Raw genomic sequence first — 26,530 nt, 5'->3', positions numbered from 1 at the left:
ACGCTTTATTATCATACCGCCGAACAAAAAGTGGAATAACACGCGATCAAGAAGACAGATATAAATAACCATGGTACCGCTGAAAATGCCATCTTGTGCCGCAAAAAATGAGCCGCCATACAGCATCATCAGCAAAAAAATAAAAAAAGTTATAGTTTTCAGAATAAAGTGATGCCAAAATAATTACTTTTTCTATAAAATAGTTTTTATAGTATAAAAGCGCCAAAACATAAAAAAATGATATAAATGAGGTATCGCTGTTATCGTACTGAACCGAAGAATAAAACTGCTATATCAATTTTACCAAACGTGGAACGGTATAAACGCCCCCCCCCAAAAAAAAAAATTCATGAATAGCTAGTTTTTGGTAATTCTGCCTCACAATAATCGGAATAAAAAGCGATCAAAAAATGTCACATGTCCGAAAATGTTACCAATAAAAACGTCAACTTGTCCCGTAAAAATCAAGACCTCACGTGACTCTGTGGACCAAAATATGGAAAAATTATAGGTCTCAAAATGTGGAGACGCAAAAACTTTGCTATAAAAAGCGTCTTTTAGTGTGTGACAGCTGCCAATCATAAAAATCCGCTATAAAAAACACTATAAAAGTAAATCAAACCCTCCTTCATCACCCCCTTAGTTAGGGAAAAATAATAAAATGTATTTATTTCCATTTTCCCATTAGGGTTAGGGCTAGGGTTGGGGCTAAAATTAGGGTTAGGGTTTGGATTACATTTACGGTTGGGATTAGAGTTAGGGGTGTGTCAGGGTTAGGGGTGTGGTTAGGGTTACCATTGGGATTAGGGTTAAGAGTGTGTTTGGATTAGGGTTTCAGTTAGAATTGGGGAGTTTCCACTTTCCACTGTTTAGGCACATCAGGGGCTCTCCAAACGCGACATGGCGTCCGATCTCAATTCCAGCCAATTCTGCGTTGAAAAAGTAAAACAGTGCTCCTTCCCTTCCGAGCTCTCCCGTGCGCCCAAACAGGGGTTTACCCCAACATATGGGGTATCAGCATACTTGGGACAAATTGGACAACTTTTGGGGTCAAAGTTCTCTTGTTACCCTTGGGAAAATAAAAATTTGGGGGGCTAAAAATAATTTTTGTGGGAAAAAAGATTTTTTATTTTCACGGCTTTGCGTTGTAAACTGTAGTGAATCACTTGGGGGTTCAAAGTTCTCACAAAACATCTAGATAAGTTCCTTGGGGGGTCTAGTTTCCAAAATGGTGTCACTTGTGGGGGGTTTCTACTGTTTAGGTGCATCAGGGGCTCTGCAAATGCAACGTGACACCTGCAGACCAATCCATCTAAGTCTGCATTCCAAATGGCGCTCCTTCCCTATCGAGCTCTGCCATGCGCCCAAACGGTGGTTCCCCCCACATATGGGGTATCAGCGTACTCAGGACAAATTGTACAACCACTTTTCGGGTCCATTTTCTCCTGTTACCCTTGGTAAAATAAAGCAAATTGGAGCTGAAATAAATTTTGTGTGAAAAAAAGTTAAATGTTCATTTTTATTTAAACATTCCAAAAATTCCTGTGAAACACCTGAAGGGTTAATAAACTTCTTGAATGTGGTTTTGAGCACCTTGAGGGGTGCAGTTTTTAGAATGGTGTCACACTTGGGTATTTTTTATCATATAGACCCCTGAAAATGACTTCAAATGAGATGTGGTCCCTAAAAAAAAAATGTTGTAAAAATGAGAAATTGCTGGTCAACTTTTAACCCTTATAACTCCCTAACAAAAAAAAATGTTGGTTCCAAAATTGTGCTGATGTAAAGTAGACATGTGGAAAATGTTACCTATTAAGTATTTTGTGTGACATATCTCTGTGATTTAAGGGCATAAAAATTCAAAGTTGGAAAATTGTGAAATTATCAAAATTTTCACCAAATTTCCGTTTTTTTTTCACAAATAAACGCAAGTTATATCGAAGAAATTTTACCACTATCATGAAGTACTATATGTCTCGAGAAAACACTGGAACGCTTCAACGGATCTTGGCGATTCTGACAGAGTTATAACCTCATAGAGGGACAGTGGTCAGAATTGTGAAAATCGGCCTGGTCATTAACGTGCAAACCACCCTTGGGGGTAAAGGGGTTAAAGTAATGATGACCACTCGTTTTTCTTAGCTGCTTTTTTCTTGCCACAATACAAATTCTAACAGTCTATCCAGTAGGACTATCAGCTGTGTATCCACCAGACATCTGCTCAACACAACTGATGGTCCCAACCCCATATACACTGTGTTCCAAATTATTATGCACATAGAATTTCGGAGTGAAAAGGTTAGAATTTTTTTGTTTGTCATTTAAACTCATTGATGGTGATGTGTGTCAGGGCTCTTTATATCACTGAAAGCAATTGCAGATACCTGTGCACATTAGTTTGGCAGGTGTGTCCAAATAAAGGCAAGACTGCTTAAGAAGGCTGTTCCACATTTTTAAGCAGCCTACATTTTTTGCAAAAATGGGAAAGAAAAAGGATGTGTCGGCTGCTGAGAAGCAACAAATTGTGGATATTTAGGTCAAGGCATGACTACAATCAACATTGCCAAGACACTTCATCGTGATCATCGCACAATCAAGAAGTATGTAGCTGATTCCCAGCACACACGTGTGCGTGCTGATAAAGAAAAATTGAGGACTCTTTCCAACAGTCAATTGTGTAAGGTTAAAAGAGCAGCTGCAAAAATGCCTTGTCATAGCAGCAGACAAGTTTTTGAAGCTGCTGGTGCCTCCAACGTCCCCAGAACAACAAGATGCAGGGTCCTTCAGAGGTGCGTAAGCCATCCTGTTGACCACCTCTATCCACTGCACACAAGCAGAAACGGCTCCAGTGGGCCAAACGATACATGAAGACTGAATTCCAAACTGTTTTGTTCACTGATGAGTGCCATGCAAGGCTCGATGGTTCAGATGGATGGAGTGGAGGATGGCTGGTTGATGGACACCCCATGAAAACACAGCTAAGGCGCCAACAAGGAGGAGGTGGAGTAATGTTTTGGGCTGGAGTCATGGGGAGAGAGATTGTCGGCCCCTTTATGATCCCTAAAGGAGTAAAGATGAACTCCATAATCTATGTGGAGTTTCTAAAACGACACTTCCTGCCATGGTTCAAGAGGAAGAACCGTGCTTTCCGCAGCAAGATCATTTTCATGCATGATAATGCACCGTCTCATGCTGCAAAAAACACATCTGCATCTCTGGCTGCTATGGGCATAAATGTTATGACCCCAATGGCGAGGGTCTCAGAGAAACAAGTAAGTCTGCGACGTACAAAAATCCAGCTCATAGGGCAGTGGTAACTGGGTTGACCATATATCTACTCCTAACGCCAACACTAGCAGTAGCCGGGGAACATGCCTACGTTGTTCGCTAGATGTCTCGCGCCAGCCGGAGGACTAACTACCCCTAGAAGAGGAAAACAAAGACCTCTCTTGCCTCCAGAGAATAGACCCCAAAAGTAGGATAGTAGCCCCCCACAAATAATAACGGTGAGGTAAGAGGAAATGACAAACACAGAGATGAACTAGATTTTAGCAAAGAAAGGCCCACTTACTAATAGCAGAATATAGTAAGATAACTTATATGGTCAACAAAAACCCTATCAAAATCCACGCTGGAGATTCAAGAACCCCCGAACCGTCTAACGGCCCGGGGGGAGAACACCAGCCACCCTAGAGCTTCCAGCAAGGTCAGGAAACAGATTATACACAAGCTGGACAAAAATGCAAACAAAAACAAATAGCAAAAAGCAAGAAAGCGGACTTAGCTTAATCAAACAGGAACCAGGATCAGTAGACAAGAGCACTACAGATTAGCTCTGATATCAACGTTGCCAGGCATTGAACTGAAGGTCCAGGGAGCTTATATAGCAACACCCCTGACCTAACGACCCAGGTGAGCATACAAGGGATGAATGACATACCCAGAGTCAAATCACTAGAAGCCACTAGAGGGAGCCAAAAGGTAAATTCACAACACATAAAAGAGGACAAACTTATGGTGTGGCCACCATCTTCCCCTGACCTCAACCCCATTGTGAACCTCTGGAACATTATCAAAAGGAGCGTCTATGATGGCGGGAGGCAGTTCACATCTATGCAACAGCTCTGGGAGGGTATTCTGTCCACATGCAAAACAATTGAAGCAGAAAACATCCAAAAACTGACAAATTCAATGGACGAGAGAGTTCAGAAGCTTCTTTCGAACAAGGGGTCCTATGTGCAAATGTAACATCACCTAGAATAAAGTTTTCACTTGAAAACTGTTTGATTTCATTTTGTAATAAGCTGATAATGCTTATAACTTCACAATTTACCATTTTTTTGTTCAAAATAAAAAAAAAGGTTGAAAACTTTGCTGTGCATAATAATTTGGAACACGCATTTTGAGTGTTTTTTTTTTTTTTTTTTTAAAGATACTGTTTTCATAGGCAGTTTGTTCCAAAACATTGCAATTATACTAGAATAGTAGATGACTGGAAAATAACAATGACTGCAATTCAGATAGGTAATTTAGAGAAAATATGAGGAAATATTATTTGCATAATAATTTGGAACACCGTGTATAAGGCAAGAAATCCCACTTATTAAACCTGACAGGGCACACCTGTGAAGTGAAAACCATTTCTGGTGACATCAAAGCAAAAGGTGGCTACTTTGAAGAACCAAGAATATAAAACATATTTTGAGTTGTCTCACACTTTTTTGTTAAAGGGGTTGTCCACTACTTTCAATTATCCCCCCAATGTATCCCCCCGGGACCCCTGATGAATTGTGTAAATACCTTGCGTTGCCTTTTTCGCCTGTGAGCGGCGCTATGCTGGTGGCTGAGTCCGGGTCACGTGACCCCCAGGCTGCAGCCACCGCTAATTTCCGCCGACGTCACGTCAATTTCCAGACTCTGGAAATTGACGTGACGTCAGTAACAGGCGTGAGCCAGCCTCACAGTCAGCAGTCACTCATCAAGAGTGACGGGGCTGGGGGCTGCCTGCGGGGCTGTGCTGGGGGTGGGCGGGGCTGTGCTGGTGTCTGTGGTGCTGGGATCTGCTGGCTGAGATGTGCGGCGGCGGCCGGTCCTGTGGCGGCGGGCGGTGCCGTGGCGTCGGCGGCCGGTGCGGCGGCGGCCGGTCCCACGGCGTTAGCCGGTGCAGCGGCGGCCGGTGCCGTGACGGCGGGGGTCTGCGTGGTGCTGAAGGTGCCGCCGAAGGTGCTGGAGTGTGGCTGTGCGGTGGTGGTGGCTGCGGCGTTGTCTCTGTGTGCAGGCATGTCCGATGGGACTACAAGTCCTATCGGGCTCTGCCTGCTACAGTGACAGTGAGTGACACATTAGCCAATGATGGGACAGTAGTAGTCCCATCATCCGGCTAATGTGTTGAATGTAAAAAAAACCCCACATACACAGTACATACATGCATAGAACACATACAGAACATGCGCCATGCGACGACATGCGCCATGCGACGACATGCGCCATGCGACCACATGCGTCCTGCGACGACATGCGCCCTGCGACGACATGCAGCATGCGACGACATGCAGCATGCGACGACATGGGCCATGCGACAAGATGCACCATGCAATGACATGCGCCATGCAACGACATGCAGCATGCGACGACATGCAGCATGTGACATCATGCGACATGACGCATACAGTACATACATACATACAGTACATGTAACATAGAGTACATACTCACCATCACTTGTCACCTTGATCCCCGAAGCCAGTGTCATCTGTAAAAAATATTAAAATAATAAACAAACACTATACTCCCTGATCCGCAGAAATCCAATTAAAACGAGTGTCCCTCGACGATCTCCCGTGGAGAGCAGGAGCATCAGCTGATGCAACCACTCTCCAGGGGCTCCAGGAACACAATGAGGGGAGGAAGGTATCCTTCCACAATGTATTCCCCACAATGTATTCCTACGCCCCTGTGAGAAAATAGTCCCTAGTCTCACTTTATGGCATTGCTGTATGAGAAAGTTCCCACGCAGCTTTTTGCCATAAAGTGAGACCAGTGAACTTTAGTAACCTCAGTGATGCACTGCAGCAGCCATTGTCTCCTGTCAGTGTGTCACTGAGGGTCCTATAGAGCAGTGACATCACCCGATGTCACTGTTCTATAGGGGAGATCGTCGTGGGACACTCGTTATTAATTGGACTACGGCGGACAGGTAGTATACGGTTTATTATTTTACGTTTTTTGCAGGCGCTGAAGTATGGTAAGTATGGTGAAATGAAGAATATTAAAATACTTTTTCCTAATGTGTGCGTGATTTATTAACCCTTTTTTAGTATTGGATTAATAATAATAATAATTTTATTTATATAGCTCCAACATATTCCGCAGCGCTTTACAAGTTATAGAGAGGACTTGTACAGACAATAGACATTACAGCATAACAGAAATCACAGTTCAAAACAGATACCAGGAGGAATGAGGGCCCTGCTCGCAAGCTTACAAACTATGAGGAAAAGGGGAGACACGAGAGGTGGATGGTAACAATTGCTTTAGTTATTTGGACCAGCCATAGTGTAAGGCTCGGGTGTTCATGTAAAGCTGCATGAACCAGTTAACAGCCTAAGTATGTAGCAGTACAGACACAGAGGCTATTGAATGCATAAAGTGTATGAGAACCCGATGCGAGGAACCTGATTATGTTTTGTTTTTGTTTTTTTTTGTTTTTTTTATTTTAATTAGGCCACACAGGGATAGTTAGGTTAATGCGTTGAGGCGGTAGGCCAGTCTGAACAAATGCGTTTTTAGGGCACGCTTAAAACTGTGGGGATTGGGGATTAATCGTATTAACCTAGGTAGCGCATTCCAAAGAATCGGCGCAGCACGTGTAAAGTCTTGGAGACGGGAGTGGGAGGTTCTGATTATTGAGGATGCTAACCTGAGGTCATTAGCGGAGCGGAGGGCACGGGTAGGGTGGTAGACTGAGACCAGAGAGGAGATGTAGGGTGGTGCTGAGCCATGGAGTGCTTTGTGGATGAGGGTAGTAGTTTTGTACTGGATTCTGGAGTGGATGGGTAGCCAGTGTAATGACTGGCACAAGGTAGAGGCATCGGTGTAACGGTTGGTGAGGAATATGATCCTGGCAGCAGCATTCAGGACAGATTGGAGCAGGGAGAGTTTGGTAAGAGGGAGGCCGATTAGTAGAGAGTTACAATAGTCCAGACGAGAATGAATAAGTGAGACAGTAAGAGTTTTTGCAGAGTCGAAAGTAAGAAAAGGGCGAATTCTAGAAATATTTTTGAGATGCAGATAAGAAGAGTGAGCCAGTGATCGGATGTGGGGGGTGAATGAAAGCTCGGAATCAAGGATAACCCCAAGGCAGCAGGCATGTTGCTTGGGAGTAATGGTGGAACCGCACATGGAGATGGCAATGTCAGGCAAAGGTAGGTTAGTAGAGGGAGAGAACACGAGGAGTTCAGTTTTTGACAGGTTCAGTTTCAAATAGAGGGAGGACATGATGTTAGAGACAGCGGTAAGACAATCACTGGTGTTTTCTAAGAAAACTTAGACGCCTCTCCATTATTAACCCGGCTTAATGTCACCTTACAATAGCAAGGTGACATTAACCCCTTATTACCCCATATCCCACCGCTACACGGGAGTGGGAAGAGAGGGGCTAAGTGCCGGAATTGGCGCATCTTACAGATGCGCCATTTCTGGGGCGGCAGCGCACTGGTATTTGTAGCCGGGGGGACCAATATCCATGGTCCCTCTCTAAGCTATGAATATCAGCCCGCAGCTGTCTGCGTAGCCTTTCTGGCTATAAAATATAGGGGGACCCCACGTCATTTTTTTGGGGGGGTCCCCCTATTTTAATAGCCAGTAAAGGCTACGCAGACAGCTGCGGGCTGATATTCATAGCAGGCTACAAATATTGGCCGTCGGCTTTCCCCCTCTGGCGCAGAAAATTGCGTGGGAGCCCACGCCGTTTTTTTCTGTTTTTTTAATTAAATTAAACGCTCATTAAGGCCTGTTTCACACTTGTGTCGGTACGGGTCCATCACTATGCGTCGGGCCTACGTACTGACGCACGTTGTGAAATTTGTGCACGTCGTGGGCAGCGGATGCAGTTTTTCAACGCATTCGCTGCCCATTCTGAAGTCCGGGGAGGAGGGGGCGGAGGTTTGGCCGCGCATGCGTGGTAGAAAATGGCAGACGCGATGGACATGCCAACGGTCTGCTAAAACACGACGCATCCGTTGCACGACGGACGCGACGTGTGGCCATCCGTCGCGATCCGTCACTAATACAAGTCTATGGGTAAAAAACGCATCCTGCGAGCACATTTGCAGGATCCGTTTTTTTCCCAAAATGACGGATTGCTAAAAACGCAAGTGTGAAAGTAGCCTTAGGCTGCTTTCACACTAGCATCGGTAAGGGTCCATCGCGCTGCGTCGCTAATAAGTCTATGGAGAAAAAACGCATCCTGCAGACAACTTTGTAGGGTGCGTTTTTTTCTCCACAATGACGCATTGCGACGTGCAGTGCACGACGCTAGTGTGAAAGAGGCCTTAGAAACATCGGCCTTTCTATTATATATCTATGGATCTATCTATTTTCATCCGATTTTTGTCGGATCCATCAAAAAAGCTGTTTCCGCCGGATGAAAAACACATACAGAGGAAAGTTTTTTCTGTCCGGTGAAAAAACGCACAGCGACGGATCCGGCAAAAAACGTATGAAACTGAGCTGTGAAATGATGAATCCGGCCTTGGAATCCATTTTTTCATGCATGGTTTCCATTCAAATCATGCACATTTTCCGTTTATTTACTTATTTCCAAAAACGGCATTAAAACCACGCATAAACCGCACCAAAAAAAGCATCAAAACTGCACCAAAAACTGCATCAAAACTGCACCAAAAACTGCATCAAAACCTGGTGCAGTTTTGCAGTTTTGGTGCAGTTTGCAGTTTTTGGTGCGGTTTTGATGCAGTTCTTGGTGCAGTATTGATGCAGTTCTTGGTGCGGTTTTGATGCAGTTCTTGGTGCGGTTTTGATGCAGTTCTTGGTGCGGTTTTGATGCAGTTCTTGGTGTGGTTTTGGTGCGGTTTTGATGGAGTTTCTAGTGCGGTTTTGGTGCGGTTTTTGTGCAGTTTTGATGCAATTATGGTGTGGTTTTGATGTGTTTTTATGCAGTTTTTTGCACGGTTTTGATGCATTTTTATTAATTCGCTTTTGTTGCTGTTTTTGCGCGGTTTTTAGGCGTTTTGGTGCGTTTTTGAAAGCTAAATAAAGATGTATTATTGAACAAAAAAAAAGATTTGTGATGTCATTATTGTCCAACCTCCTCTTTTACATTTGTCCAACCCACACTCCATTAAACACACAGATAGACAGATAGATGATAGATGAAATGGATAGACAGATCTACATATAGATAGATGTATAGATGCATACATCTATCTATTCATATATCTATCTGTAGATGTGTCTGGATAGATATATCTATTGATAGATGTATGGATAGCGTAGGGTGTGTGTCCACTGTCCGGATTACATCCGAATGAGCTGCAGATTGGATGCTGGGTACTTGTAGTCCCATCGGATGATGCCTGCACGCACAGCCCCGCACACACGAACAGTCCCGCACAGGGCTGTACACATCTGAACAGTCCCAAACACATCCGAACAGCCCGCAGACCCCGCACACACCTTAACAGTCCCGCACAGCGCCGCACACATCCGAACAGCCCGCAGACCCCTCCCGCACACACATACACGCACACAGTCACCGCCCACACACTTCCATCCTCCCGAGCTGCAGCGTTTCTCAGACCCACATCTGCAGCAAAACTGCAGATCTTTTTTACATCTGCGGTTTTGCTGCGGATGTGCCCATCTCAATGAAAGTCTAAAGGTGCAGAAACGATGCAGTTCCGCACAATAGAAATGACATGCTGCGAGAAAAAAAAGCTGCGTTTCGGTGCGGCTTTTTCCGCAGCATGTGCACAACAAGTCTGCGGCTCCCATAGACTTACATTGGTTGTGCACTACACTGCGGATTTGATGCAATTCAGTGCGGCAAAAAACGCTGCGGATCTGCAATCAGATCCGCAACGTGTGCACAGCCTTAGCATTTAGTGAACCTAGCAAAAAAGCCAAGCAAAAAACAAGTGTGGGATTGCACTTTTTTTGCCATTTCATTGCACTTTGACTTTTTTTCACATTTTCTGTTACACGACATGGTAAAACCAATGATGTCGTTCAAAAGCAGAACTTGTCCCGCAAAAGATAAGCCCTCACATGGCCATATTGACGGAAACATTATGGCTCTGGAAAGAAGGGGAGCGATAAACGAAAACAAAACAGCTCCAGGGGTGAAGGGGTTTAGAAACATGGATATGGACATATCTATGGAAATAGATATAGATAGATATATAGATAGATATATCTCTGTATGTATCTATCTATCCATCCCATATCTCTATCTATGTGTAATGGAGGGTGGGTTGGACAAATGTAAAGAGGAGGTTGGACAGAAATGACATCACAAATCTTTTTGAAGATAGAGGAGGGAGGGGTTGGGGTGTGTTTTGGAGTGGGTGTGCCAGGTGCAGAGTTACAGGCGAGTGCAAAGCATCATGGAACTTGTAGTATTAGAGCACAGTAAGTTAGGAGAAAGGAAGTTGTCGATTAACCCCATGAGAGCTGAATCCAGCACTAAAGATGTGCTGCTACAGCATGATAAAAGGTAATATTGCTAAAATAAACACAGTAGATGTTTTCAGTGGCACATAATAGCAAGATTTATGAAAAAATAAAAAAAGGTTATAGTAGTGGACAACTTCTTTAAGTATATAATTCCACATGTGTTAATTCATAGTTTTGATGCCTTCAGTGTGAATTTACAATTTTCATAGTCATGAAAATACAGAAAAATCTTTAAATGAGAAGGTGTGTCCAAACTTTTGGTCTGTACAGTATAATATGTGTATTCAAGAATATTTCCATGGAAGAATATGTGTAAATGACAGCAATTCTCTGTGTCAAAGTTCGTATTAAAATTGTATTGCAATCGAATAGCAATTACATGGCATTTGGATGTCAGCTGGATGCTAGGTGTGAAAAATCAGATTGTACTCGCATGAAAATCACATGGCACTTGCATGACACTAGTCCTACTTTTCTGGACTGAAATCTCCACTTTGCACTGACGAGCGGCAGTACCCGAAATGATCCCCATCAAACGCCTCAGCCAAACCAGATCTCCACTTAGCACTGATGAGGGGCAGTACCCCGAAACACAGTGTCTGCAAATTGAGATTCTGGTTTGTCTTTTATCCTAAGTCATGTGACAACGCTCGTTAAAGGGTCGACATCCAATAGGTGGCACTAGAGTTCTAGTCCTCTTCCTCTCTGAAGAGACAATTTGCAGATTTCCCAGAGGAGCTTTGCGGTTTTAAGTCTCCTCACCTCGACATGCTTAACATGTCACTCTCCGCAAGGAGAAACGATACTTCTTAGATCCTGGACTGAAATCAAAACTTTTGTCATGGTAATGAGTACAAGTCCTTAACACCTAATCCCCTGAAGCCACTGTCCCCTGTAAACAAACAAAAATAAAAGACAACAATATCTCTCACTTGTCCAACGTTGAAAGAATCGAGTTACCAAGGCTGTAATCCATCTGTGTGACATTTGCTCATAATAATATAATAATCTTTATATAGCGCCAACATGTTCCACACACTTTACACTTCAACAGTTCATATACAGCAATCATAACAAAGTTAATGATAATACAATAATTAATGAAAAGATATTGACGACCCTGCCCATAAGAGCTTACAATCTACAATGTAGTGAGAGAGGGGCTTATTTACAATGATGGTCCAGCCATCTTGAGGAATTGGGATAGATAAAAGTTGGATGAGCTAGTCACCAGCCAATATTTGTAGTGCTTTTGGGTGCGATGGAGTTTGATAGAGGGTTATGAGGCAACTGCTCCTGCTGAAGAGCTGGGGACAATGACTCCCTGCAGCGAGAGCGGGCCTATGAACTGTGCTGACTTCAGTGAGATCATTGCAGTTCACCATGAGAAATCAGGGTTCAACGAGTCATACTCCCCAGCTTTTCAACGAGATCGGTGGCCTCAGGCCACCTCTTATGCTAATGAGCAAATGTCGCACAGATGAATTACGTTGTGGGACACTTTAAATGCTTTCAACTTTGGACAGGTGGGGGATATTGTTGTTTTTTCATTTTTGTTTCAGGGAATTAGGTGTTAAGGTGAGTATAATGTGATTTTTTTTTTTTTATACTTAATATTACTCTATGTAGACACGCTGATCACAAGCAGAGCAGGGTACAATGATGTGAGCTGTCTTCAACACCCGGAGCCAGGGATCAGCGCCAACAGTACCTCTGATTCCCAGGTGACGGTAATTGTCACACCGATGACCCACTGATGTCATCTGTGGGTCATCAGGTTGCGAGACGATTTGCGGACCGTGCTGCTGCTAAAAAACAGTCATGTCAGCGTGTCTTGCCCACAGACACACGGTCCGTGGAACACACTGACTTGTGCAGATCCATTAATTTGAATGGGTCTATGTTTTGAAGTGTCTCCAGTACGTATGAAAACTGTCACCACATACCGGAGACATTGACGTGTGAAGACGGCCTTAAGCGGGTACTCCCATTTTCAAGATCCTATCCCAAAATATAATAAGTGTAATAATAGCAAATACCTTCAATTAGAAATGTGGTATAATTTTCCTTATTCTCTATGTCGCTTACCCCATGTCCTGGGCATTGCAGTAGCTTAGGTATGGTTAGGTTATGACCACTAGCAACTGACAGTCACTATATGAGTGGTAGTAACCATGGATACCTAAGCTAATGCAATGCCCTGCATATGGGGTGAGCAACATAGCGAGTCAGAAGAACTATACTATATATTTCTTAATATTATTATTACACCTACTACATATTGGGATAGTTGATCAGAGATGGGAATACCCCTTTAAGATTCTTACGTGTTTTTATGGTGTATGTTTTGATCTGTTGCTATAGATTGTAATGGAATAAAGCTTACTTTTAATCCTCCCTTTATTACTTCAAACTTTTCTACGTTTGTGTATTATATTTGTCAATTGTGCTTTAAAGTTTCAGTACCATGGGATTTGTGAACAGGTGCCTCACCACTGTCTTAGGTTATAGTATCATTATACTTTGAGTTGTATAGAATTATGAATATAGAAATGATGTAAAATATAAGGCACTGATATTGAAAAAATAAAAATCCATTTTATTCTTGGCAGATGACTGTGGTGTCAAACCGGATACCTATGAAAAGTATGCCATTATTCCAGCTATACCTCTAGCCCTTCAGAGCAAAAATCAATCATCGGAGCTTTTTCAATTAGTCACCTATTTGGATTCATCACAGACTGTTAAGCAGAATGAAAGCCACAAAAGTGATGTTGAACATCAAATAATTCCCACAGCAAAGAAACCATTTTCCTGTTCAGAATGTGGGAAATATTTTAAATATAAATCTAAGTTGCTTACACATGAGAGAATTCACACAGGAGAAAAGCCATTTTCATGTTCAGAATGTGGGAAATGTTTTAACCGTAAGTCAAATTTGCTTACACATTACAGAAGTCATACAAGGGAGAAGCCTTTTTCATGTTCAGAATGTGGGAAATGTTTTACCAAGAAACCAGATCTTGTTAGCCATCAAAGAATTCATGCAGGTGAGAAGCCATATTCATGTCCAGAATGTGGGAATTGTTTCAACCATAAGTCACATTTTCTTACACATTGCAGAATTCATACAGGGGAGAAGCCGTATTCATGTTCAGAATGTGGGAAAAGTTTTATCCATAGATCACATCTTCTTAATCATCAAAGAAGTCACACAGGAGAGAAACCATATCCATGTATAGAATGTGGGAAATGTTTTAACCGTAAGTCAAATTTGCTTACACATTACAGAAGTCATACAGGGGAGAAGCCTTTTTCATGTTCAGAATGTGGGAAATGTTTTACCAAGAAACCAGATCTTGTTAGCCATCAAAGAATTCATGCAGGTGAGAAGCCATATTCATGTCCAGAATGTGGGAATTGTTTCAACCATAAGTCACATTTTCTTACACATTGCAGAATTCATACAGGGGAGAAGCCGTATTCATGTTCAGAATGTGGAAAAAGTTTTATCCAGAGATCAGGTCTTCTTAAACATCAAAGAATCCACACAGGAGAGAAACCATATCCATGTATAGAATGTGGGAAATGTTTTATCCAGAGATCAGATCTTCTTAATCATCAAAGAACCCACACAGGAGAGAAGCCATATTCATGTCCAGAATGTGGCAAATGTTTCATCCAGAAAGCATATTTCCTCATGCATCAGCGAACTCACACAGGGGAGAAGTTATTTTCATGTTCAGAATGTGGGAAAAGTTTTATCCAGAGATCAGATCTTCTTAAACATCAGAGAATTCACACAGGAGAGAAGCCATATCCATGTACAGAATGTGGGAAATGTTTTATCCAGAGATCAGATCTTCATAAACATCAGAGAATTCACACAGGAGAGAAGCCATATTCATGACCAGAATGTGGGAAATGTTATAGTACGAGTTCAAAACTTGTTGCACATCAGAGAACTCACACAGGCTAGAAACCATTCTTTATGTTAAGATTGTAGGAAATGTTATTCCTGGGAATCATATCTTCTTCATCATCTAAAAACTCATGTAGACTGAAGGAAATAATCAATAAGGGAATCAGACAGTAGAGTTATATTTAGTTGATAAATGGGTGAAACAGGATATACCAGTATTGTAAGCACAAAGGGGCTTTTGCTGGAGGTAGGTGTCAATCCTGGAACCTTAGCTCCTGGATTCTCAGCTTAGAGGGGAGATAGCAAATGGTCTGTACTAGAAAGAATATCTCCTATTGTCCATGTGGGAAGAGACAGGTATTTGAAAGAGCTCATTGTTAATTTGTAGACAGCATTATTTAACCCCTTCACTACTTGCGCTGCATATACAGTACAGACCAAAAGGTTGGACACACCTTCTCATCTAAAGATTTTTCTGTATTTTCATGACTATGAAAATTGTAGATTCACACTGAAGGCATCAAAACTATGAATTAACACATGTGGAATTATATACTTAACAAAAAAGTGTGAAACTGAAAATATGTCTTATATTCTAGGTTCTTCACAGTAGCCACCTTTTGCTTTGATGACTGCTTTGCACACTCTTGGCATTCTCTTGATGAGCTTCAAGAGGTAGTCACCGGGAATGGTTTTCACTTCACAGGTGTGCCCTGTCAGGTTTAATAAGTGGGATTTCTTGCCTTATAAATGGGGTTGGGACCATCAGTTGTGTTGAGCAGAAGTCTGGTGGATACACAGCTGATACTCCTACTGAGTAGACTGTTAGGTGCTTTTTTCTTGCCATAATACAACTTCTAAGTAAAGAAAAACGAGTGGCCATCATTACTTTAAGAAATGAAGGTCAGTCAGTCCGAAAAATTGCGAAAACTTTGAAAGTGTCCCCAAGTGCAGTGGCAAAAACCATCAAGCGCTACAAAGAAACTGGCTCACATGAGCACTGCCCCAGGAATGGAAGACCAAGGATAAGTTTATCCGAGTCTCCAGCCTCAGAAATCGCAGGTTAACAGCAGCTCAGATTAGAGACCAGGTCAATGCCACACATAGTTCTAGCAGCAGACACATCTCTACAACAACTGTTAAGAGGAGACTTTGTGCAGCAGGCCTTCATCTTAAAATAGCTGCTAGGAAAGCACTGCTAAGGACAGGCAACAAGCAGAAGAGACTTGTTTGGGCTAAAGAACACAAGGAATGGACATTAGACCAGTGGAAATCTGTGCTTTGGTCTGATGAGTCCAAATTTGAGATCTTTGGTTCCAACCACCATGTCTTTATGCGACGCAGAAAAGGTGAACGGATGGACTCTACATGCCTGGTTCCCACCGTGAAGCATGGAGGAGGAGGTGTGGGGGTGCTCTGCTGGTGACACTTGGGGATTTATTCAAAATTGAAGGCATACTTAACCAGCATGGCTACCACAGCATCTTGCAGCGGCATGCTATTCCATCCGGTTTGCTTTTAGTTGGACCATCATTTAATTTTGAACAGGACAATGACCCCAAACACCTACAGGCTGTGTAAGGGCTATTTGACCAATAGGGAGAGTGATGGGGTGCTACGCCAGATGTCCTGGCCTCCACAGTCACCAGACCTGAATCCAAACGAGATGGTTTTGGGTGAGGTGGACTGCAGAGTGAAGGCAAAAGGGCCAACAAGTGCTAAGCATATCTGGGAACTCCTTCAAGATTGTTGGAAGACCATTCCCGGTAACTACCTCTTGAAGCTCATCAAGAGAATGCCAAGAGTGTGCAAAGCAGTCATCAAAGCAAAAGGTGGCTCCTTTGAAGAAACTAGAATATAAGACACATTTTCAGTTGCTTCACACTTTTTTGTTAAGTACTGTATATAATTCCATATGTGTTAATTCATAGTTTTGATGCCTTCATTGTGAATGTACAATTTTCATAGTCATAAAAATACAGAAAAATCTTTAGATGAGAAGGTGTGTCCAAACGTTTGGTCTGTACTGTATACGGTACCACAGGAGCTGTGTTCCCGCAAACCGCCATAGATATGGCACTGTGATCAGCGATCTGTCATTATACAGTTGATGTCCCATCCTGGAACAATGTAAAAGAGTTTAAAAAAGTTAATAAATTGTAAAAAAAAATTTAAGAAAAATCACAAAATAAAGAAAAAATATTAATTCAATAAATATATTTATGGTTAAAATAAGATAAATAGTACACATATTTTGTATTGACCCTTCTGGAACGACCTGACCTATAAAACTGTCCCACTAGTCCCTATAAAACTGTCACCTTCAGTGAACACCATAAACACACAAAAAAAAAAACAACTATGCTTTACCATCATATTGCTGAACAAAAAGTGGAAAACTCTGCGATTTAAAAAAAAACAGTCTACATAAAAATTGTACAGCTGAAAAATTCATCTTGTCTTGCAAAAAACAAGCTGCCATACGGGTCCGTCAGCAGAAAAATAAAAAAGTCATAGCTCTCAAAATAAAGTGATTTTTTTTAATAAAATAGTTTTTATTGTGTAAAAGCACTAAAACATTAAAAAAAAATAAACGAGGCATTGCTGTAATCGTACTGACCCGAAGAATGAAATTGCCGTATCAATTTTTCTACATGCGGAACGGCATAAAAAAATAACATAAAAATAATATATGAATTACTTTTTTTTTTTTGTTCATTCTGCCTCCCAAAAATCAGAATAAAAAGCGATTAAAAAAGTAATGTCTGAAAATTATACCAATAAACGTCAACTCGTCCTGCAAAAAACAAGCCCTCACATGACTGTCAGCAAAACTATGGAAAAATCATAGCTCTCAAAATATGGCGATGCAGTTTTTGTAATAATAATCGTCTGTGTGTGACTGCAGCCAAACATAAAAAAATATAAATCGGGTGTGACAACATCGCAATCTTAGCAATCTTAATTATCTACAAGTCTATTTTCTGTAAACCAGAAGGATTAGACTATTATCTATATGTTGAGTTTTGCATTTATGCGTGTGTTCTTCAGTTGGTCAAGAACCATACACTGTTGTCATATTATTCTTAAACTTTGATTTTTGATAATTTTAAATAGCTAATGTTTGCTTCTTTTGTCAGCTCCTACAACTTAGGGCTCATACTCACTTGCACGAGACTCGGATGAGTCTCGCACGACAATACCCAGCACTGCACCTAGCACAGAGGAGCAGAGCGTGCGGCTGCACGTTTTCCTATGCAGCCGCACGCTCCGATCTGAGTGCCAACAGCAGCTCCGGGTATTGCCGTGCGAGACTCATCCGAGTCTCGCGCAAGTGGTATGAGCCCTTACAGTGGGTACGGAAAGTATTCAAACCCCTTTACATTTTTCACTCTTTTTCATTGCAGACATTTGGTAAATTCAAAAAAGTTATTTTTTTTTCTCATTAATGTGCACTCTGCACCCCAGCGTGACTGAAAAAAAACAGAAATGTAGACATTTTTGCATATTTATAAAAAAAAAAACCTGAAATATCACATGGTCATAAGTATTCAGACCCTTTGCTGAGACACTCATATTTAGTCCATTTCCTTGTGCTCCTTCTTGAGATGGTTCTACTCCTTCATTGGTGTCCAGTTGTGTTTATTTAAACTGATAGGACTTGTTTTGGAAAGGCACACACCTGTCTATATAAGACCTCACAGCTTACAGTGCATGTCAGACCAAATGAGAATCATGGTTTCAAAGTAACTGGCCAAGGAGCTCAGAGACAGAATTGTGGCAAGGCACAGATCTGGCCAAGGTTACAAAATAATTTCTGCAGTACTCAAGGTTCCTAAGAGCACAGTGGCCTACATAATCCTTAAATGGAGGAAGTGTGGGATCACCAGAAGTCTTCCTAGACCTGGTCATCCAGGCTGAGCAATTGTGGGAGAAGAGCCTTAGTGAGAGAGGTAAAGAACAACCCCAAGATCACTATGGCTGAGCTCCAGAGATGCAGTAGGGAGATGGGAGAAAGTTCCACAAAGTCAACTATCACTACAGCCCTCCACCAGTCGGTCCTTTATGGCAGAGTGGACCGACGGAAGCCTCTTCTCAGTGCAAGACATATGAAAGCCCACATAGTTTGCTAAAAAAACACATGAATGACTCTCAAGCTATGAGAAATAAGATTCTCTGGTCTGATGAGACTAAAGACCTTTTTAGTGATAATTCTAAGCGGTATGTGTGGGTAAAACCAGGCACTGCTCATCACCTGCCCAATACAATCCCAACAGTGAAACATGGTGGTGGCAGCATCATGCTAGGGGTGTTCTTTTCAGCTGCAGGGACAGAAAGACTGGTTGCCATTGAAGGAAACATGAATGCAGCCGAGTACAGAGATATCCTGGATGAAAACCACTTCCAGAGTGCACTGGTTCTCAGACTTGGCCGAAGGTTCATCTTCCAACAAGACAATGACCCTAAGCACACAGCTAAAATAACAGAGGAGTGGCTTCATAACAACTCTGTGACCATTCTTGACTGGCCCAGCCAGAGCCCTGACCTAAAACCAATTGAGCATCTCTGGAGAAACCTGAAAATGGCTGTCCATCAACGTTCACCATCCAACCTGATGGAACTGGAGAGGATGTGCAAGGAAGAATGGAAGAGGAACCCCAAATCCAGGTGTGTAAAACTTGTTGCAACATTCCCAAGAAGACTCATAGCTGTACTAGCTCAAAAGGTGCTTCTACTCAATACTGAGCAAAGGGTCTGAATACCATGTGATGTTTCATTTTTTCTTTTTTAATAAATTTGCAAAAATGTCTACATTTCTTTTTTTTTCAGACAAGATGGGGTGCAGAGTGTACATTAATGAGAAAAAAATGAACTTGTTTGAATTTACCAAATGGCTGCAGCAATGAAACAAAGCGTGAACAATTTAAAGGGGTCTGAATACTTTCCGTACCCACTGTATTGTCTGTTATCTTTAGAAGACAGTGATGTAGGGTAATTGAACACTGGATTTTTACTTAATATGTTGAATGACCATTATGTGGGTCCTGTGGCTTGTTGACTTGCAAAACAGGGGATTAACTATGCAAATTAATTAAGCAGTCAAACAATGTGAGTTAACCTCATCACATCTTCCTCTTGACCTCTGGGTACTGGCTTGAAGGATGACAATTGTGAGCTTTATAAGTGGAATATGCCTCTAACAATATACATCCAGAGAGCCAAGAGATCCAGAGATCCAAAGAACCAGAGACTCTAGAAAACCACAGCCAGGAACACGCTACGGGTTAGCTTCCAGATCATGGCTCCATCATGAGAAAAACAGATTTGACATTTTACAGGATGCCAACTTAAGTGACCACGGCCCTGGCTGAAACAATTCAGATCTGCTCCATTGACTATCGCTGAACCATGGATATGTTTGGGGCAGTCAGGATTTGGACCCACCAGTCACCAAAGAACCATTGATATGTTTGGGAAAGCCATGATTGTCACCCACCGGTCACCTGGCTCCATGGAGATATTCAGAGAAGCCAGAATGTGACCCTGCTGTCAACTGGCCTTGTACCCCAATGGACTGTCGCCATCCTTAGCTTGTTGTTACCTCCTCATGTGTGTTCCACAGGTGAGGTAGTGGGCCCTGGAAGATCTGAAGTCACAGCTGCTCTTATCCTGGCGAGTCAGCGGAAGTGTGAGACTGTAATTTTACACCATCTTGGGTATTTTGCTGGACTGTTCTATATGTTAGTTGCCTGTTTTGTGGTTCAATAAAGAATTGACACTGCTTTACCTGTGTTGTCGAAGTATTATACCCATGGTAAAAGGTTAGTGGGCATTCGGTGTGATGATCCCTGGTCCATGCGGTTTCGGCTAGCAGACTAGAGCACCCTCTGACCCCTGTGTCTCAACATCTGGTATCGCTGTAATTGCACTGACCCAAAGAACAAAGTTGCCTAAACACTTATACCACACGATGAACAGTGTAAAAAAACAAAACCAATTCGTCAACTGCTTTTGATTTTTTCAAAAGGCTGGGCTCATATTTATTCTGCGCTCTATGCTGAGCGCTTACACTGGAGTTTCCTTGTAAATCTCTGAAATACATGATTCAGATGGAACCTCTGGTGAAAGATTCCCTATAATGAGGCAGATGGAGTCACTGTGGATGCCGTGTGGCTTCCTATGATCCAGTGGTGTCTGTCTTTTTAGGTGTGAATAAAAGCACAGTCAACCACAGTTTGCACACCTCTGAAAAGGACATCGCTGAACAAAGGCTGAACGGAGTCCAGAGTAACTCTGCTGCTGCATTATCGTGAATAACCTGGGGGTCTCATCTGAATCACGTCACTCAGAGATTTAGATGTAAATCCCGATGTAAGTGCTCAGGGTAGAGTGCCGGATAAATGTGATCCCAAATGTTATGGAAAATGTCCCCTACAAAAGCTTTAAATGAATCCACAAAAAAAGCAAGTCTCCACTCAGGTCCATCACCTGTCAATGGAAATATAAATGGCTTCCATGCTACTGGTAGCACAAAGGCTCTGGAAAAGGGCTATGGCGCCTTGCCTCCCAATAGAAAGTCAACAAATTCTGGGCTCCCAAATACAAATGCCCCCTCCGTTCTCCCCACAGTGTGTCTAAACCACATTTAGCATCCACATGTTTGGCATTTTTGTAATGATGACAGCCCAACTAATTTTTAGTTGTGAGTCTACAGAAGCATAAGGGCACTGCCACATACTGGTGACTGCAATGTACTGGGCACTACACTGTACGGGTACCACAATGGCAGTTTGCAATTTTAACTAAGCAACATCCACTGCTGCTTGTTTCTGGAAAATACCCATGGAGTCAAAATCGTCATTACACCTGTAGATAAATTCCAAAAAGGGTTTAATTTCCAAAATGGGGTTACTTGAGGGGGTTCTGCTCTTCTAGCACATAGTGGCTCTGTATATGGAGTCCGCAAATTATTCTAGAAAAATCTGCACTCCATCCATGGGGCTCTGTCCCTCCTGAGTCTCGCCATATGACTAAGCAATACTAAAACAACATATTGGTGGTAAAAATGTAATTATTTTTTCTTCACTGCCTAATGGTATAACATTCTGTGACATACCTGTGGTGTAAATTTTGTTGGAAAAATGAGAAATCACTCATTAACTTTTAACCCTTATAACTTCTTAACGACAAAAAAATTATGTTTAAAAAATTGTGCTGATGTAAAGTAGACATGTGGGAAATGTTATTTATTAACCCCTTAATCCCATCTGACGTACTATCCTGTCAAGGTGACCTGGGACTTAATTCCCAGTGACAGGATAGTACGTCATACGCGATCGGCCGCGCTCACGGGGGGAGCGCGGCAGATCGCGGCCGGGTGTCAGCTGCCTATCGCAGCTGACATCCGGCACTATGTGCCAGGAGTGGTCACGGACCGCCCCCGGCACATTAACCCCCGGCACACCGCGATCAAACATGATCGCAGTGTACCGGCGGTATAGGGAAGCATCGCGCAGGGAGGGTGCTCCCTGCGGGCTTCCCTGAGACCCCCGGAGCAACGCGATGTGATCGCGTTGCTCCGAGGGTCTCCTACCTCCTTCCTCGCTGCAAGTCCCGGATCCAAGATGGTCGCGGCATCCGGGTCCTGCAGGGAAGGAGGTGGCTTACCGAGTGCCTGCTCAGTGCAGACGCTGGTAAGCCTGCAGCCCTGTCAGTGAGATCGGTGATCTGATAGAGTGCTGTGCACACTATCAGATCATCGATCTGTGATGTCCCCCCCTGGGACAAAGTAAAAAAGTTTAAAAAAAATTTTTCCACATGAGTAAAATAAAATAAATAAATAAATTCCTAAATAAATAATAATAAAAAAATATATATTATTCCCATAAATACATTTCTTCATCTAAATTAAAAAAACAAAACAGTAAAAGTACACATATTTGGTATCGCCGCGTCCGTAACGACCCATCCTATAAAACTGCCCCAATAGTTAACCCCTTCAGTAAACACCGTAAGAAAAAAAAAAAAAAACGAGGCAAAAAACAATGCTTTATTACCATACCGCCGAACAAAAAGTGGAATAACACGCGATCAAAAAGACGGATATAAATAACCATGGTACCGCTTAAAACGTCATCTTGTACCGCAAAAAACTAGCTGCCATACAGAATCATCAGCAAAAAAATAAAAAAGTTATAGTCCTGAGAATAAAGCGATACCAAAATAATTATTTTTTCTATAAAATAGTTTTTATCGTATAAAAGCGCCAAAACATAAAAAAATGATATAAATGAGGTATCGCTGTAATCGTACTGACCCGTCGAATAAAACTGCTTTATCAATTTTACCAAACGCGGAACGGTATAAACGCCTCCCCCAAAAGAAATTCATGAATAGCTGGTTTTTGGTCATTCTGCCTCACAAAAATCAGAATAAAAAGTGATCAAAAACGGTCACGTGTCCGAAAATGTTACCAATAAAAACGTCAACTCGTCCCGCAAAAAACAAGACCTCACATGACTCTGTGGACCAAAATGTGGAAAAATTATAGGTCTCAAAATGTGGAGACGCAAAAACTTTTTTGCTATAAAAAGCGTCTTTTAGTGTGTGACAGCTGCCAATCATAAAAATCCGATATAAAAAACGCTATAAAAGTAAATCAAACCCCCCTTCATCACCCCCTTAGTTAGGGAAAAATAATAAAATTAAAAAAATGTATTTCCATTTTCCCATTAGGGCTAGGGTTAGGGCTAGGGTTGGGGCTAAAGTTAGGGTTAGGGCTAGGGTTGGAGGTAAAGTTAGGGTTAGGGTTGGGGCTAAAGTTAGGGTTAGGGTTGGGGCTAAAGTTAGGGTTAGGGTTTGGATTACATTTACGGTTGGGATTAGAATTATGGGTGTGTCAGGGCTAGGGGTGTGGTTAGGGTTACCGTTGGGATTAGGGTTAGGGGTGTGTTTGGGTTAGGGTTTCAGGTAGAATTGGGGAGTTTCCACTGTTTAGGCACATCAGGGGCTCTCCAAACGTGACATGGCGTCCGATCTCAATTCCAGCCAATTCTGCGTTGAAAAATAAAACAGTGCTCCTTCCCTTCCGAGCTCTCCCATGCGCCCAAACAGGGGTTTACCCCAACATATGGGTTATCAGCGTACTCAGGACAAATTGAACAACAACTTCTGGGGTCCAAGTTCTCTTGTTACCCTTGGGAAAATAAAAATTTGGGGGGCTAAAAATCATTTTTGTGGGGAAAAAAAGATGTTTTATTTTCACGGCTCTGCGTTGTAAACTGTAGTGAAACACTTGGGGGTTCAAAGTTCTCACAGCACATCTAGATAAGTTCCTTGGGAGGTCTAGTTTCCAATATGGGGTCACTTGTGGGGGTTTTGTACTGTTTGGGTACATCAGGGGCTCTGCAAATGCAACGTGACGCCTGCAGACCAATCCATTTAAGTCTGCATTCCAAATGGCGCTCCTTCCCTTCCGAGCTCTGTCATGCACCCAAACAGTGGTTCCCCCCCACATATGGGGTATCAGCGTACTCAGGACAAATTGGACAACAACTTTTGGGGTCTAATTTATCCTGTTACCCTTGTGAAAATACAAAACTGGGGGCTAAAAAAATCATTTCTGTAAAAAAAAAAAGAATTTTTATTTTCACGGCTCTGCGTTATAATCTGTAGTGAAACACTTGGTGGTTCAAAGCTCTCAAAACACATCTAGATAAGTTCCTTAGGGGGTCTACTTTCCAAAATGGTGTCACTTGTAGGGGGTTTCAATGTTTAGGCACATCAGGGGCTCTCCAAACGCAACATGGCGTCCCATCTCAATTCCAGTCAATTTTGCATTAAAAAGTAAAATGGCGCTCCTTCCCTTCCAAGCTCTGCCATGCGCCCAAACAATGGTTTACACCCACATATGGGGTATCAGCGTACTCAGGACAAATTGTACAACATTTTTTGGGGTCCAATTTTTTCTCTTACCCTTGGGAAAATAAAAAATTGGGGGCGAAAGATCATTTTTGTGAAAAAATATGATTTTTTATTTTTACGGCTCTGCATTATAAACTTCTGTGAAGCACTTGGTGGGTCAAAGTGCTCACCACACATCTAGATAAGTTCCTTAGGGGGTCTACTTTCTAAAATGGTGTCACTTGTGGGTGGTTTCAATGTTTAGGCACATCAGGGGCTCTCCAAACGCAACATGGTGTCCCATCTCAATTCCAGTCAATTTTGCATTGAAAAGTCAAATGGCGCTCCTTTCCTTCTGAGCTCTGCCATGCGCCCAAACAGTGGTTTACCCCCACATATGGGGTATCAGCGTACTCAGGACAAATTGTACAACAACTTTGGGGGTCCATTTTCTCCTGTTACCCTTGGTAAAATAAAACAAATTGGAGCTGAAATAAATTTTGTGTGAAAAAAAAGTTAAATGTTCATTTTTATTTAAACATTCCAAAAATTCCTGTGAAACACCTGAAGGGTTAATAAACTTCTTGAATGTGGTTTTGAGCACCTTGAGGGGTGCATTTTTTAGAATGGTGTCACACTTGGGTATTTTCTATCATATAGACCCCTCAAAATGACTTCAAATGAGATGTGGTCCCTAAAAAAAAATGGTGATGTAAAAATGAGAAATTTCTGGTCAACTTTTAACCCTTATAACTCCCTAAGAAAAAAAAATTTTGGTTCCAAAATTGTGCTGATGTAAAGTAGACATGTGGGAAATGTTACTTATTAAGTATTTTGCGTGACATATCTCTGTGATTTAAGGGCATAAAAATTAAAAGTTGGAAAATTGCTAAATTTTCAAAATTTTCGCCAAATTTCCATTTTTTTTACAAATAAACGCAAGTTATGTCGAATAAATTTTACCACTAACATGAAGTAGAATATGTCACGAGAAAACACTGTCAGAATCGCCAAGATCCGTTAAAGCGTTCCAGAGTTATAACCTCATAAAGGGACAGTGGTCAGAATTGTAAAAATTGGCCCGGTCATTAACGGGCAAACCACCCTCGGGGCTTAAGGGGTTAAATATGTTGTGTGATATAACTCCTTAAGAGCATAAAAATGTTTAAAGTTTGAAAATTGCAACATTTTGAAAAATTTTGCCAAATTTCCAATATATTTACCAATAAATGTAAGTCATATCAATCATATTTTCCAATATCATGAATTACAATGTCACGTCACGAGAAAACATTGCCAGAATCAGTGGAATCTGTTGAAACGTTCCAGGCTTCGGGGTGAAGTGCTTCAATATTCCAATCCAATTCATCATGGAGAAATGAGCCTATGGTCCGGACTATAAAAAGCTGGGTTACACAAAGAGAAGTGTTCTTATGTGGAGTCAGCTTATAGGCTGATGCGCTCCATGATTTACTCACCTCCCCCCTGGAAATCAGGATAACTGCAGATGGAAATGTTTAGGTATTTTCTGTTATTTCGCCTTTTTTATTTTCTAACTGTGATTTATGCTCACTTCATAGCCTAGAGCAGAGGTTGAGTGCTGGGATGAGTGAGACGAGATTAACTCTCGCAGGCACACCCCACGTCACTTGATGAGAAGTGTGTACATGGCATATGGATATAATAATTTCCTTGTTTATTAAAATCATTTTATTGGCAAATGTTACAAGAAAGAAAATCCAACAGTTGCAGTTTTAGAAGAGAAACGAAAACTATTTTCAGCACTAAATGATAATTAGGAAATAGAGATGAGCAAATTTTCGATTAGTCTATGTCATGAAACACATTAAACTGCCACCAATTTGTCATGAACACCACTCAATCATAACACATGTTCCTCAGATGTGACCACAAAGGGGGACTCTGCTTCCCACTCACTCGTCCACTCATCTATCGCAGTAGGCCAACAATGAGCTAATCACACCCCACGGATGGTCCACACATCCACGC

At 42.0% G+C, this 26,530-nt stretch overlaps 2 protein-coding genes across 2 annotated transcripts in view; both read left to right on the top strand.

Annotated features, from left to right (window-relative positions):
* The window catches only part of LOC143768014 (uncharacterized), a 63,816-nt gene extending 48,706 nt beyond the window's left edge, over positions 1–15,110 (top strand). The window contains exon 7 of the mRNA XM_077256646.1: positions 13,308–15,110. Coding sequence (XP_077112761.1) covers positions 13,308–14,605 — 1,298 coding nt within the window. The 3' untranslated portion in view covers positions 14,606–15,110. The remainder of the gene's footprint in view (positions 1–13,307) is intronic.
* The window catches only part of LOC143768029 (uncharacterized), a 788,341-nt gene that overhangs the window by 33,674 nt on the left and 728,137 nt on the right, over positions 1–26,530 (top strand). The gene's annotated exons all lie outside the window — the stretch shown is intronic.

Source organism: Ranitomeya variabilis, chromosome 4 (assembly GCF_051348905.1).
Source record: "Ranitomeya variabilis isolate aRanVar5 chromosome 4, aRanVar5.hap1, whole genome shotgun sequence".
Classification (NCBI taxonomy): Eukaryota; Metazoa; Chordata; class Amphibia; order Anura; family Dendrobatidae; genus Ranitomeya; species Ranitomeya variabilis.
The sequence above is the reverse complement of the archived record's forward strand: the minus strand, read 5'-3'. Positions and strand labels throughout refer to the sequence as shown.